General features: G+C 42.8%; 1 protein-coding gene across 4 annotated transcripts in view; it reads right to left on the bottom strand.

The window, feature by feature from the left end:
• Positions 1-696: 696 nt before the first annotated feature.
• Positions 697-16,582, bottom strand: part of LOC121601543 (G protein-coupled receptor kinase 2) — a 64,712-nt gene continuing 48,826 nt past the window's right edge. For all 4 annotated transcript variants that reach the window (XM_041930359.1, XM_041930373.1, XM_041930366.1 and 1 more), the window contains 6 exons: positions 8,891-8,996; positions 5,835-6,024; positions 5,512-5,760; positions 5,062-5,423; positions 4,698-4,961; positions 697-4,598 (listed from right to left, as the gene is read on the bottom strand). In XM_041930359.1, the coding sequence (XP_041786293.1) occupies positions 4,497-4,598; positions 4,698-4,961; positions 5,062-5,423; positions 5,512-5,760; positions 5,835-6,024; positions 8,891-8,996 (1,273 nt within the window). In that variant the 3' untranslated portion in view covers positions 697-4,496. The remainder of the gene's footprint in view (positions 4,599-4,697; positions 4,962-5,061; positions 5,424-5,511; positions 5,761-5,834; positions 6,025-8,890; positions 8,997-16,582) is intronic.

Here is a 16,582-nt window from a genome sequence, read left to right as displayed (position 1 = left end):
TGGCTGGGATGTGGATTTAATATGGTCAAGAGGTTTGTTTAACCAATGAAAAGCAAGAAAAACATCATTAATGAAAAAATATAAATGAAAATTAGAGAAAGTACAGTCTGTTCCCGAGTCACGCGGATGCGGAGATACGCGGTTATCTAAATTTAACAGATCAAATGTCAAATCTATGCAATTTGCCTCAAGAATTGTCCAATGTAGTATAAATTGCATTTTTGGTAGTAAATTGAATCCACTCAATAGTTCAAAATATGGGAAAGTTCTGCACGAATCGTATCAAATAAATTATTAAGTGTACAACACTACTAAATATAATAAAAAAAATATCGAGTAATCAATTATATTTTGGCCCAAAACCGCGAAATTCGACTTACTAAATACATGATATATTAAAATAAAAATATTTCAATTGTGCATACAGATATTGACCAGATGAATACGTAAATACCAAAAAAAAGCAATAAAACGAAATAAAAGTATGAGAACTAATGAATAAATAAGGTGGTATTAATAAAAATTAAAAAAAAAACAAATCGAACAACCGATGGACAGATGAACAACATGATACCTAACAACAGAAGTACTGAAACACAAATATACCATCACAAATACTTGAAAATTAAATTAGATAATTGCCAATAAAATGTATAACCATGTTCAATCGTATAGAAATGAAAAAAAAGAAATATGTAATTTTGAATGTAGTTTAATAAAGTCATCATACTTATAACATTTCACATACCTAACCGCGTAATTTAATTTAAATTTCTCTATTTATTATTTAGTTGTATGCATTTTTCCATCCTCCCGCGACCGACCTCTTGCCCACGCCTTTGCCACATAGGTTGCATCCTAGCTGGCTCGAATCATTAGACACACCGTAATTTATTTCCCACCCTGTCTCTATTCAAAAAATTTGGAATTTATTCCACCCTCTGCTGATATTACACACACGTAAAAATTTATATATATATAGTTCTCATGGGAGATTTTTTGCTGACTTAATTATTTTCATCGATGAAATTCTATTATGGTTGGTGTGGTTGACTCCTTCGATACAATGGACAAACACACACACACGCACACGCACTAGTGTAGCAAATACAATCCAATTGTCACTTCCTAACTAGCATTTGCATACCTTACTACACACTTCGTCCATCCGTAGATGCATTCCCTCCACGATTAATTTTGTGCGATCGTACTAAATGAGCTTGAAGAATGCCAATTTTTGGCTACACATCGACTACCTACAACTTCGTTCGCACCAGCGGACGTCAGTTCCCGCTCAGCGATCCAATATTTAGTAGCCATCGAATGTTATCGTTTTGTGTTTGTGGTTCACAAATGTTCTTGTACTGTTTCCATGTAGTGTCAAATTTGGAGAGTATGAAACACACGCAGAAGAGATTGTAAATATTTGGCAATCTATGTAGTCAAAGATCGAAAGCCAATTCGATTTCGTGCCCCGGAAATTTGTTTGCCTTTGCAGCAATTTTTTTTCATCTCGTGTTTAAACACCACTGAAAATGTTAAAACACATGCTATTAACCTTCCAACTTAAAACGTGGGTCTGTAGCCTTCTGTTTCACTTCGCTGCAGGACACAGTCAACCGCAAGATGGGTGGAAGTTTATCTCTTGTTTTATTCGCCTTTCGGTACATTTCTCTACCACTACTATATACAGGACGATAAAAAAACACACACACACACACATCGGAGAGGAGAGGAGTTTGTGCTACAGTTTGATAAGATGCGTTACACGAACTGTTCTAATTCTCCACAAATATTTATATATGCATACATGTATGTATAGTTTGCGCTAGCGCTTTGTCTTTTACAGACACGAGTGTATAAGCTTCGGGGCTTCCCAATTCTCTAATATAATCATAACAACTTAAACCTAAATATATCGACAAGAAAAAAACAAACACAAACGCGTCCAAACTGCTACAAGAAAAGCACACATACATAAACTGCAGTAGCACAATTATATGTATATAAGTGGCTCAATCACGAAAACAAAACTGAATTATTTGTGCTTTTCTGTATTCGATATTGCCTTTTCAATGTTTAAGCTTTTAAATAAAACGAGTACAACACACTGGGGAGGTGGCCCCCGTGTGTGCAGTTGTGCTTTCGCATAAAACTTAGGTCTAAACGTTGTGAGGCGTAGTACAGCTTACAGTTTAAAATAGAAAATACCAAACAAAAGCACGCAGCGTTCACTCGCTCATTAGCTTCGTACTACCGACTGGATACTACGTATGTTTTGAACACAATACTTTAAAGATTCAGTAAAACGCTAACGAATTCCCGCTCCTACCGCCGCACATTGATTAAAGCTAAAACAGCCCTAGTTAATGATTGCTTTCACTCATTACTTGTTTATGTTTAGTATTATATTTTTTTGTTCTCTCTCTCTCTAATCTCTTTCTCTTCTTCCTTCTTTTGCTCATTTCGCCATTCTCGTACCACTTTTCAGATTTGTTCTTTACACTTAGCAGTAACGCTTCGGTAACTAGGTTTAAGTTTGTTCATAATGTATGCGATTGACCCCGACCATGTTCGAGAGTCCTTCTCCAGCTACGATTCATTTCGACTTATTGAGTTAGAGAAAGTGAGTGTAAGTGTGTATGTGTATATATGTGTGTGTGTTTTTTTGTTTTCTATATAAGGGGAGGAGTTTTTGTTGTTGTTGTTGTTGTGTTTCTATATAATGGATAGTATGCGTGCGATAGAGTTATTGAATTTCCTCCCTGTTCCTCAACTTCTTCCAGCCACGGAGGGTTCTCTCTATTAATCTTATAATTGATTAGTACATGAGTATGAAAACTGTTAAAAAGTGACCTTTTCAACCATTCGAATATTAAGAGTTTCTTCATTCAATTACTTCCCCCCACTTTCGTTCTGCTTCTACGATGGAAATGCAACAACAAACGGCTTTTTCAATTTCATTGGTGCAAAATTAAGTGACAATCATTATACGGTACCGCAAAGTGTAAGCCTCATAAAGACAAACTAAATGTCTGTAAACAAAACAAGACACATAAGCTGTAAATCTGACGCTAAAAGCTAAGTTAGGTGTACAGCGTTCGTTGAATATTCTAAGCTTACATGAGCATTATGATAGGAAAAAAAAAACCAGGAATAGCAACACAAGACCTCATCTGTTTTGTTTCACAGACCGGTTTTCTCTGTGGAGCGACCATTAAAAACGAGAAACAATCCCTCCTCTTTTTAAATGAGTGTGAACTATGCACTTTTTTCTATTTTCAAAGTAGATTTTTTCTTGTTGTTGTTGGCTTATTTCGCAACCAACTTGAAACAACAAAAAGCTCGATCGATAAACAACAGCGACACACTTCAAGTCAGCAAAGCGCACGTCCATTCTACGCATGTACATGCGCCGGCATCTCACACCGGCACGATGAAAGACGGGATATGGGGCCCCATTCAAGCTTTGGTAAGATTTCTTTATTTTTCGTCCATATTCACTGATTGTGTTGTACACTTGGCAGTTAACATAAACATAAAGATGGGTGTGCCGCCTAGTTGCAGTTGCTGTAATTCAGTCATGTTTTCAATTATAAAACACACTCTCACACACACACACACCTAGACAGCATCGTCTGTCCCACGGTTTTGTGGTAGTATTCTACTGTCACAAAAACAAATTCCTACTTCTTTTCGACACAATAAAAAAAACTTAAACATTTGACACTGTGGTATCATTCGAACGCGTGTTCCCAGCGGATGGCCACATGGAAGTGGCAGAATTAAAAAAAAAACTAATGTCGTAAAACTTATTTTTTTACTACCATCATCATTATTATATATACTTCCACGAGAAGAAGTACAAACTTGTACATTTGTACCATTTACGGGCATCTACTTAGGGCAATGAAATTCTAATTAGTCCATTAGCTCGGCTCTTGTTTTCGACGGTCGATAAAATACGTCCAGCTTTGTTATCGAGGGCACAAGTTTTCGTGTCGATTAGTTTCATATTTGCAATCTCTTATCATTGTTCATTACCTACTATTCGTGCGTATGAGAAAAAATGTTCATGTGCGTTTGTAATTGTGTAGCATTGACTGAGTGAGTTGGTTTATGGTGTGACCATAATTCATAGAAGATTCATGTCCTGTTGTTACGCGTTTTGTTTCAACCTGACCACTCGGCAGTATGTTAAGTCACGCAAAATGATGCTTTTCCTGTTTGCTTAACACACAATACGTGTCTGGTTCCTTCCATTGAACATCAGCTTGCGGTGAGGGATATGCAAGATTTGCATACAATGTCGATTGCGAACAAACCATTCCACGTCTTTCCACGCACGCTATTTGCTGCTACAATTAGCTACTAAAGGTTGTTTTTTTCCAGCTCTTCCCATCTCCAGGATGGACACTTTACACTGCCAAGTCTCGCCGTGGCCGCGCAGTTTGTTCTTGCATGCACAATTTTTCCCCCCAATCCAATTACACCTATCAACTCTCATTTGGCGCCTGGCTACAGCTGACCGTTGTTTGACTAGAGGATAACAGCTTCTCGTTGAATGGAACCGGCTTTTCGCGGGGCGTTTGCTTTTTCTGTAAACAAAAAGACAAGCAATCGTACAGATAAGATAAAAGCGGCTCAAATGATAAGGGTACAACAAGAAGGTTTAATCAGCCCTCACATGTACTTACTTTTCTTCGAAACGGAAAACAACCAGGCTTCTCCACTACCGGCGGTGCGTTGACGAGCAGATCCGGTGTCGGGCACTCGTTCGCACCGAACACGTTCAGTTCCCGGAAGCACTCCGTTTCGATCATCTCGTCCTGCCACGGTATCGACACTGAGCCGGTATTAAACTTGGTGTAGAAATTCTCATCCGTCGCGTCCAGATTGACACCCTTCACGGTGGAAAATTGCTCAATATCCAGTACGTCTTTGGCATAAACGGCGTGCGGCTGAAATAGTGTTAGAGAGTCCGTTAGTCAGCGCCGCCATTTTCATTTTCCAGCGAACTGCTTCACCCGCTATTAAACGCACGCGCTTCACAACACTTACATCCGGCACAAACGGGGGATCATTTAGTCCAGCTTCGAGCCGTTTCCAGTTAATACTGTTAAAGAATGGATTCAGTTTCACTTCGCGCGCACCGTGCCGCCCATTGCGGCAACCGAGCCGGCTTTTGACCGCTTTTACGAGCAGCTGCTGGCACAACGATTTGGCGTCATCACTGAACTTGTGCGAATACTTTTCCGCGTCCTCCTTCACCCGCCGATCGACTTCCTCTCGCTTCACCTTCTCCTTGCGGGCACGGAACGGAGCCTGTCCCTCGATCATCTCGTACAGCAAGCAGCCGAAGCTGAACCAATCCGGCGAGAATGAGTACTTCTCGTTGTCGATCACCTCCGGTGCCATGTATCCTGCGGGTGTGTGAAGGAAGGCGAGACAATACCAAAATTTTAAACTAATCACTTAACAGCACACAACCACGCCACAATGATCACTTACCGACTGTACCCACTCTCCCCCTGACCATCTCACCCTCCGGTATCTCAACGGCCAGTCCCAGGTCCGAAATACGCACGTGCCCATGGTCGTCTAGCAGAATGTTTTCCGGCTTGCAATCTCGGTACACAATGCCCTGCTGGTGTAGGTGTTCCAGCCCGCAGACCACCTCCGCCGCATAGAACCGGGCACGGGACAGTTCAAAGCCCGGTTCGCCTCCCATGTTGTAGATGTGAAACTTCAGATCACCGCCTATTATTGCGTTGAAAAAGGGCACGTTAGTTGTGGGGCTCGACAATGGCCGCCAGATTGGGTCTCTTCCTTACCGTTCATAATTGTCAGCACTAGACACAGGGCGTCTTTCGTCTCATACGCGTACGCTAGGTTCACCACGAAGCGAGAGTTTATCTTCTGCAGAATTTGCTTTTCTATCAGCACCATCGATTCACCCTTTCGCTTTTTGATGCGCTTCTTCTCCAGCTTCTTGCAAGCATACATCTTTCCAGTCGCCCGTACCTGCAAGTAAGTAGTGGAAAACGTATAATGCAATGTTAGCGTGCAAACCCATCCTCCATAGGCTCGTTTCGGTGCACTGTGGAACCGCACCGAAGCACCGAACAAATGGGCGCAATTAAACGTTTGCTCTTTTGATTGAATCAATTAACATCCAATCACGATGATCATATGCCTCCAGCCTATGGGATCAGTTATGTAAGAGCAAGTGTTCAATTCAATTAATCAAACACACTTCAAGCTATTATGACCGTATATAACCACCATAAATTGATTTCCATCTTGAATTGGGGTTTTTCTTTACAATTAAAGGGTAAAATCGCAATAAAGCTGCAACGTTATATAAACTCTAACAAAATGTCCCCTTTATATCAATTATATTAGTTTTACTGTCATTCCTTTTGTGCCAGATCGGACTGAAACTGTCTTCCCTCCAGAAGGATATCTCGCAGTGCAGGTACATTTGAAACGCTATGAATTATTCATTGTGCAAAAACGATCCATTTGCTGTTCTCGTTGCTTGCTTGCAGCGCCCCGTTGAAACAACCAAAACACGAGAGCACACCATATTCCGGTCGTTTTCGCCTTTGCTGCTTCTTCCTTTCAAATTGTGCTCACTTTGTTTGCATTTGCGACAACATCTCGATTTAAATCTGAATTACAAACAGTTTCAAACACGGCGAGCAAAAACCCAACATAAATCCATGTACCTAAAGTAGCTTTGTCTACGCTATATCCCTCGGCCAGAACGCAGTGAAGCGTTGCTAGCTGGCACGGAGCTTGCATTTCCAGTACCACGCCAATCCTTAAGCATTCCAGCCAGCGAGGACGAGATTGTACAACGACCCAACTATATCATGCGATTCAGATCCCTTTTCACCCCTCTTCAGACACGGTGTTGTGTCAACTGCCCGCTCCCTATCGAGAGACCCAATCAGAAACGGAATCCGACCGTTTGCAAACCAACATTGGTACATTAGCCCGGGCCCCAAGCAGTTGATAGTCAAGCCAGGAGGAAGAAACTTGTTCTCGGAACGGCAGCTTCACAGTATGCTGAACTCTTTTCTCTGCTTCCTTTCTGCATACCAATTACTTGCATTCTACTGCCACTGCTCTACAGCATCTTTCCCGGCCAAGCGCCAAGAAACCATCCGGTCGAGAGATTCTTCCGATGGACGACATGATGCTCGATACGTTTGATTGAAAATCAAAGCAAAAGGTACACCACACCCCGCCCTGAGTATTCTCTTGTGCATTCCGACGCTGTCATCATTCGCCGGGAAAAGCGAGGAAAATTGGCGAAAGGATGGACAATTTACACGCTGCAGCGTGTAATACATTGCATCACTATCAATCAAGACAGGGACAGAGATCGTGCCGAGGGCGCTATTTTCGCGGCTCCTAATCAATATTAATAGCAATCACACTTATTTACCGCCTTATCCCGCCTGTTCATTTGCAGGACAATCCTTTCCAAGTGTTGGGAATGGTATTCTTGCTACATCGTTAGTATGCTCGCTTTGGTCTAGTGAAGGAAACAATAAAAAAAAACAATGCATCATGAAAGTGCTCCCTCGAGGCCATTTCTTTTCTTGCTATTTTTTGTTTCCTTGATGGCCGGTCAACTGCTGAAAACGTGAGGAAAGAGCCAAAAGCAAGACGAACCGAATAGAAAATAAAACAACCCAAAAAGAGACTACATGTCGTCCGACTCGCGCCCGCATCTCCGTTAAGCTCGCCCCGGCGCTCTCCCCACAACGCCCAAGTGGACGGCCTGGGTAGTGTTGCTACTCTGCTGATTCTTTGCTTGATAAAATCACGACAGTCACGGGGGATGGGGAGAGGCATGTTGCTAAAAAAAAAAACACGATCCCTTGGAACTTGTGGTCTTTTTCGCAGCCTTGTGGTAACGCAACGGAACGTGCTCGCACCTAAAGAAATCGTTAGGAAGATTGGAAAATTCTATCCTTCTTCCTTGGAAGTCGTTTCATCATAAGCCGGCGCTTTTTCCGGTTTCTTCGCCCAAAATCGTGCATGCTACCCCCGTTACCGAGAGAAATAGAAAAAGGGAGAGAATGAGCACACAGCAAGACGAAACCGAATGCACGCTCGTTTGGCCGGATTAACACACAGCACACATACACACCAAAGCTTTAAGAAAATTGATACCCGGTCACGGTGATGATGGTGATGGGACGTGCATCCCCGCGAGCGGCGACTGTCGTGAGCAGGGTGTCGAGAGACAGGGGCATAATTGCAACAAATGCGATGGTGTATCCAATCGTCCGCCCTTATTTGCATCCACTTTAATTATGCACCCCAGTATACAAACAAAAAATCACCCTAGGGAGAAAAGAATGCTTCAATTTGCGCAACATGAATAGTGCATTTTTCCAATTCCAGTTATTACGTTTTTAAATAATATTTACTTAAATTAATAAACACTCGCGAATAATCAGAAACTTGATAAGGCCAGATTAAATGTTGCCATTCTATTCAAATTATTTAGCGAACCTTTTTTTTACATTTTTGGTGTTCCTATCTATAGGAAAAAAACTTTTACCAAGCTTTGGTATTTTCTACATATTTTTTAAGAAGTACAGTCTTCGGCCACACAAACGAAAACTCATTTATCCCCCGTTTGTTTGCCTTTATTTTCATAATTGCAACACCACAGATCCACGATTCAGCAGAAAGATATTTGCCCAATGCTCCTGAACATTGCTTCGAAACATTCTCAACCGCTTTTCGCAAACGATTCGTTTCGCAAATCGAGATGAAAAACAGAAAACAGCGAAATCATTTGTGTGGATGCTAGCGAGACCAGCACAGCCGCTCGCTCAAACTTTCTGTTTCCAGCGACACCTACCTGACATGCGCAGACTTCACCGAAGCCACCCTTTCCGAGGACGCGGTACATGCGGAAAGTTTTGTAAGTAACCGGCTGAGCTTCGAGCCACTTCCACTGGAGATATCTGTAACGGGAAAAGAAAAGAAATAGGAACATCGTGAAAAAATGGTTGAATAACGGTTGAAGGCATTCAACACGCGCAAAAAAACGCATCCCGAAACAAACAAACAAACAAATTAATACGCCCCAGGGTTTATAATCAAGCAGAAACGATCTTTAAAACACACGAAAGAAAGTCACTGAAATACCACACAATGGAAAGTGCCAACTTTAACTCGGATCATGCAAGATTGTGATGGCGGCCACCAGCATGCTGTAAAACTCCAAGAGTAAAACAACAAGATGGTGGTAAGTGCCCGATTCCCTGCCAGCTTGGAATCCTATCAACGAGCGATGGTGCTAAGGAGGCTTTCCATCAAACTCTTTCCCAGCGGTGTGCCAGTTTTTTTATCACTCAAGCGCACTCTTTTAGACATTTCTTGCTTCTGCCAATCGTTGTGGGTTGCTGTCAGGACAACATAAAACCGAACAAAATCCCTCTCGATGTGGTGGTATGATCTTAAGGGACGTAAAAATAGCCTACCATGTGTGTATGTGTTTGTGTGTGTTTGAGTTACGGTAAGTGCAATCCTCTCGATCTTCCAGAAGCTTAACGCCGGCGTCCCAAAGGTTGCAGCACACGCCCGAAACGAAAATGCTTCGCGCTTTTTCATTGCTTTCCTTTCTTTTTTCCAGCAAATCGTGCAAGAAACAGCACAAAAAGGAAAACACTATGCACACGTTTTCTTAGTCCTGGTGAATTAAATCAAGAAAAATGTAGTGGGCAGTGCAAGAGACAACAGTTCACACACCATTTCAGGTGCGAAAGAGAGTACCGCCTACGAATTGGAGTGATTATTTTTATAACAAACGTCTGCCCACGCTTAGAACAAGGATCGATATATTAGAGACGACAGGAACAGAATTGATTTATTCGTTCACTTGAGCTGTCCAAATTTATCTATTTTAAAAAATACGAGGATTTTTTGCTCTTAATATTCAGGTGAACATTATCCTTTACATTTTTTTTAATGCTAATATTTAAAAACTTTTGTGCATTTTGTACGTCTTTTTGTAATCATTTCAATGTCAACGCTTTCTGATATTATAAAAAGTCTGAATTAGACAAGTTAATATCATATCATTGATTTAGCCGTATGAAGCACCCTTGCACCATCGAGTTACGGTCTAATTTAAACATTAATTTTACTATTAATAACGTTGTTACTTATAATATTTGTTCATGTTTATTTTAACGTTCATAAACGCAACTTCAGCCGCTCTCGTGGTACAGTCGTCAACTCATACGACTTAACATCCGTCATGGATAAAAAATATCCGTTAAATATCCGTCATGGGTTCAAGCCCCAATTGGACCGTGCCGTCATACGTAGGACTCATTAGTCACTTGAAAGCCAACCCCACAAGTGGTACAGGCAGGCCTTGACCGACAACGGTTGTTGAGCCAAAAGAAGAAGAAACGCAACTACAAAAGAGTCTATTGCTCAGACAATGCTTACAATCAGAAAGAGAGATTCAACAACATTCCATCATCACTGCCAAGACTGAGTGAGCTTGTGCCGGCAGAACCGTGGAAACACATAAAACAAAAAAAAATCCCATAAAACTAATCGTACGTGGTTGTTGTTTTACTTCATATTACGGTTACCATTCCCTTCACTAACCATGCGTATCAATCATGACTGAAGCCGAAGTCGAACGTAACAGTCCTCTGCTCAGGCAGGCCATCTATAGCCTTAGCCGAGTGTCGTTGCGTTCCAACCATCCAAAACGGGGTGACAAACGGAGGGCTTATCAGCAAACGACCGAAGCGCGCTATGCTACAGGCGTGTCCGTCGTGGGTCTCAGCATCAATTCGATACGATTACCCGGGTAAATGTGAACCGATGCCGGTCGGATGACGCGTCTATCTATGGGAACCACAACCACCGCAAGCACCGAAGCGAAACAGATCCCTCTGCTCTTGGACAGTCAACGCCCAAAATTGCATCGTCTCTACCATTTGCTTTCCAGGGGCCGAAGCGCTTCGGCTATCACAAACATAGGACAGAGCCGGGTACGTAGGTTGCTCATATTCATCAGGAATTCTTAGAAAACTAAACATACCACATATAACATACAACATAGTGGCGAATTTGTGCTGGAAGACTGGCCGTTGTGATGCAGCATTCCAACAGTTTGGTGGGATACATTATTGATACAGTTGCGTCTCCCGTCCAACCAGATACATGCAAGTTTGCTATCGACCAACGCCGATGGAGATGTAAATGTCGTAAAAGTTTTCTCTGAAAACGTTTCCTCGACCTCCAATTGCATTCCGCTGAAAGATCACAAAACCGACGAACGAGTTATGTTTCCCCGTACGCCGTTCGGCAGCGCAGTACAAACACATGCGAGCAAAGCGAACACATGATCAGGGATTGGATCCCGAAGAAAAACAGACAGAGAGAGAGAGAGAGAGAAAGCGAGCAAGGAGAGAGAGAGAAAATAAGAGCTTGTCGAAACCAAACGTAGCTAGTCGGGCAGGACAACATTGGCAAACAAACACGATACGTGTAATCGAGAAATAATTGAATTAGACCAGCGAAGAGATCCTACCCTCTAGAGTTGACAAGTGATTTACTCGCACCGTGTACGAGAACGCCAAGGACTTGTTTCTGGTGTGCTGCATGCGAACGAACGATTCAATTCCGGGCCACCCCTCTGCGCGTCGCAATGGGAACAGCTTGTAGTGCTATGCGCCCGCGGGACAGAGAGAAAGCCTTTCCTGCGACTATCCCAACGCAAAGCTTAGACTCTGAGTATGTGTCTGAGAGTGTGGGATTGTGTGAGTGTATTTGCGAGGGATGGAAAAACGGCAAACATCATTAATTCATGGATGATGTATGTTTTGCTAGGGTGTATGTTTAATAGCTGACAAACATCGCACGGGAAGTGAGTAGCGGACGAACGGGAAGTAGTGGCGCGGCTCTTGTTTGCTCGCAAATGCAACCACCACCTCCCCCGTTGGGAAATGAAGAAGGAGCAGCCCGGCAGGCAGCGCGGAGATTGGCAACTCTGTCGGGAAACATTTGCCAGCTCTTCTTACCCTGCACCAGACTGAGTGGCGATGAAACGCCAAACACGACGACAGCGACACACCGAGAAGCACAGAGAGAAACGCCAAAAGACCGGAAGTCATCCGTCAAAGTTTACGTCTTTATTGATTTTATGTTTGCATCGCGCACACCGCACACAACCCTCTGCAATAGCAAGGGGAAGGAACAGTGAAGCTTTCCCGCTATTCGGGGAACTTGGAGGGAGAGTTGTTTTATCACAAATTGGCTAAATAATGAGCACCATAAAGTACGGGGTGCTGAATTGCATCTAATTACGGGAAGGTTTTACTGATTTCCATTGCAGATAGCTTCGTACGGGTCGGATAAACGGGCGAAGCGTTGATATATAGTGCAGCGATGACCCACTTTCCTGGCCGGCGTGCATCGTCGATTGGATATATCAAAGCAAGGAAAATTCTTGGGCAATAAGCATAAAATATTATACCGAACAAATCCTTCCCAAATTTAAATAAATGTAGTGCACTAAGAGCATTGTTCTGTAATCCTGTCTGTAGTCTTTGTAATCCCTGGAATAGAGCTAATCATGTATTATACCTGTTTCGTTTTACGTAAAATTACATTCGTTCTAATCGGTTCTAATCTAATGCAATCGTAAAACTTCATAACAAACCTAAATTTCACGACATATGTCAGCTCCGTTCAACAACCAAAACGCCGTTAAAGATAGTATTAAATTCCAACTACAACTGGTCAAATCAACAAAAAAAGATATATGTCCCAAGTTGCAGGTCCTAAACGAATTGGGGTTGAAAGGCCTCATTCCAAGAGCGGTATAGTTTGGAGAAAGTTCAGGAAACTGTATTCCCTTGCCGAACCGTGAAATAACCTATCACATCATAGAAGAAAAACATTATAAAAGAAAAATGCAAAAGAACCTTACGTCAGGGTTTAAACAACGATAATATAAAAGATATTTCGCATTATTTATGAACATAAAATTTAAGCTCGATTCCACTTGGGTGATACAACAAGTGCACTAAACAAAGAACATCAAAGATATGACGTTTGATACTAAACTTTGACTAAACGTTTGAAATTGTAACATCGAAAGTAGATCATTAAACAGAACATAAACTAAACTACAAAAACAAAACGCAATTTCAACATCTCAACTTGCAACTTGCCATGGTAATGTTAGTATCATACAGCTAGTTGATGGAGTATAATGCCAAATGAGTTTCTCATTAGTGGCAGTTTCAGTTTTAATCCACCATACCCATTGGCGTCGAGTGCCCTGCAAGTGCATTAAGCGTCGACTGACCGATAGGCAGAAGCTTTGTAGCGCAAGTAGTAAATCGAACCTCTAATGAGTCCAGCCAATAATGACTAACCGAGCGCAAACTTCTCAACAAACTGTTTGCCCCGTTCTGAGTGCGTAACAGTGTCGTTTAATTACTCACCAAACTGAAAACCTTCGCTAAGAGTCTCAAACTCCGTGTGCTGTGGTTAGCTACTAATGACAGTGGATAAAAGTTACCATCGTTAGATTGCTTTCCTACACACAAACGCGCTCCACCCCGATCGTCCCAGGGACTTTTTGTCTTCGTAACGCATCCGTACACACCCCGAAGAGAAAGCGAGAGATATAGAGAGATAGAGAGAGATAGAGAGAGAGAGAGAGAGAGAGAGAGAGAGAGAGAGAGAGAGAGAGAGAGAGAGAGAGAGAGAGTACACCAACGCCGGGTAATAGCAAACAGGGAAGCGCGATGCAACTTGCTCACTTTCCTTTCCCTGGCAGCTGCATTTATGGAGCAGCGCAAAAAGCAATCCCATTTCCACGCGACATGAAATGCTGCCATCACATCACTTCCACCTACCAGTGTCGCGGTCACAACCGCTGCAAAAGCATGGGAGTACATTGGTTATAATGGTGAAGCCAACCAGTAGAGTCGAAGGAAAGCCAGTGACTTGCAACGATACCTTTCCTGCTGGAAGACGAAGAAATCCATATCGATCCACAGAATAAGCGTTAGTGTATATGTTTTTTTACTCCTGCCTTTGCTTATTCGAGATGTTTTTTAGCAGCGTCCAGTGGAAACTTTTCTTCCGAGATGCGGAAGAGTGCTTAGAAAATGCTTTTCTTCCGGGATGGCAGCACCCCGGACGCGAGAGGTGCAGGGCTTGAACAAACGGAACGCAAGTCGACAACTGGAGAGAGAAAAACGAGGTAATGGCACTAAAAGGAAATATTATTATGTACCATCTACTCCACCACCAGCCAACCTCCACCATCCATCCAATCAAACCATCTTTCTCCGATTTTCAAACAACACTGGTGTTGTCCCTACCGTACGGTACCGGTCGATGGCGAAAGTCAAGAATTGTTTGAGCACGCCGGGTACGGAGGGAAAGGAAAGCTGACTCCAAACGACACTGAGAGGACATTAAAAGCCTTTCCGCGCGCGCTGGTGTTGCCGGCCGCGCGGTGGAATTTGATATTACATTCCATTCGCTGGAATCGTTTCATCGCTCATTTCATCTACGCTTCATTCTCCGTCTGTAGAAGGGGGATGATGATATTATGTGAAGGAGAAGAGAACGGTTGTTGGTTTGCTTCAAAGTTTTGTAATCAATTGTTTGCACTAGTGGTCGTCCGCATTCCACATTTTCTCGAAATCGTGGGCTGTAAATGTTCTACATTTATCAATACCTCAAACTTCATCCATCAATTACGTCACGCGGATAGGGAGGGGAGAGGGGTTTCCGTCACGACGTTACGATTTTTTACATGAGGGAAAGGGGAGCTTTGGGACTAAAGAAACTAAACGTAATGCAAAGTTCCAAATTGTAGAATTCGGCCAATTTGACCTCTGACACGACCACATTGTCAAATTAATCGAACGGATTATGACCATACTGTGCGTCAACTGTGCGATCGTAGGAAGGGTCACAATAAAGAACCAATCTGCTTTAGATCTTTGCTTAGGAAACATCTTCAGCGTTTCACCTGAAGTCTTCCGTCTTCAGTTCTTCCGTCTTCAGTACATCAGTCTTTTGACTTATGTCAGTTAATTGTTGTAAAATCAAAGCTCATTACAAAATGATGATTCTTCTTGTTGGTTCATAACGGCCTACGCGGTCATGCCAGCCTATACACGCTTTCGAGACTTAATACCACACAGCCGAATAGTCAGTCCTTGCTAACGGAGGGACGATCCATATGAGGCTTTTCTTCCCATCTTACATTTTGTTACAGTAGGGAGAGATGGCCAAACATTGCTTTCAAGCGTTACGTAACTAATAGATGAAGCCTTCAACGAATAACCAAGCTCGCTAGAAGTTTTATATTGTACAGCACGCAGGCAAATAGTTGCTAATTAAGGAAACAACAAAGCACAAATAGCTGCCTAAGGGTCCATTTTCGTTGCTGTTCGATTGTATGTTCAATGAGACTGTGGGTTTGCTTGCTTTAAGAAACGTTCGTAAATTTCATTTCTACTACAGCATTTTACAGCAGCATTTTTCACCGTCAGATGCGTTTGCTGGTAGTTATTGCTTTTCGCAGTTCGATTGTAATCTACTTATGCAAATGGTTCCCTACATTTTGAATGATAAACGGAAGCATATCCAATAAGATGGAAGAGTACACTCATGCAAGTCAAATAATAACCACGTGCACACCCACCGGATCGGTACAGTGTCCCGTGTGCAAGTCATGCCACCACCAACTGTAACCATAAATAACTTCTCTCAATTGTCCCACTTTTACTACCACTGCTTTACTCTTGTGCCAGTTGCTTCCTCCAATATCCATCCGCCGGAACCCGGGTTTGCGGGAATAACAAAAAGCTTGCCACCATCATAAATTATCCCGTTACTACGGAAGATTGACAGCACGTACAGAGTGTGTATGCACATGTGAACACGTCCTGGTTCCCGGTACGTACACCAACAAATGGCCACCCTTTCAACAAATAGTTGCAATAGTTCAACAAAAAAGGAACAGCCACGTCATGTTTGCCCTCGCTGGCAATGAGCAAGAGTGCAAACCATGAGCAAACACAATTTTAGCAACAAAGTTAGTTTTCATTGATCCATCCAAAATGTCACTCGGCAGGGCAAGGTGTCCGCACCAGCACTGGCCAGCGGTGTATGAACATATCTACATAAAAAAGAATGAATTGCAATGAACGAGCGTGATCGAGCGGCTCTCGTATTAGCCTTCTCTCTCTCTATCGATTGAACCTCGAAACCCCGAGCAGTTGCCCCTCCGGGTCCGTACTAGATTCCAGCGATCACTAAATGGATCTCGTGGCCCGTTAGTGCCGAGAGTCTGCTGCATAAATTACGCCGCACTGACACCGGAGGTTAAGTGTGTTCTACCCGGCTCACTGAGCGGCCCTGTTCTGACTGCTTCTCGGACAATTACATACGTAAACATTCATGTCAAAGCGTCGAGAGCAGCCGATGGTCCAATCGGCGCAACGTTCACCCCAGGAGAGGCCGATAATTCGTGCTAATTGGAAAGGCG

Source organism: Anopheles merus, chromosome 2R (genome assembly GCF_017562075.2).
Source record: "Anopheles merus strain MAF chromosome 2R, AmerM5.1, whole genome shotgun sequence".
NCBI classification, from domain to species: Eukaryota; Metazoa; Arthropoda; class Insecta; order Diptera; family Culicidae; genus Anopheles; species Anopheles merus.
The sequence above is the reverse complement of the archived record's forward strand: the minus strand, read 5'-3'. Positions and strand labels throughout refer to the sequence as shown.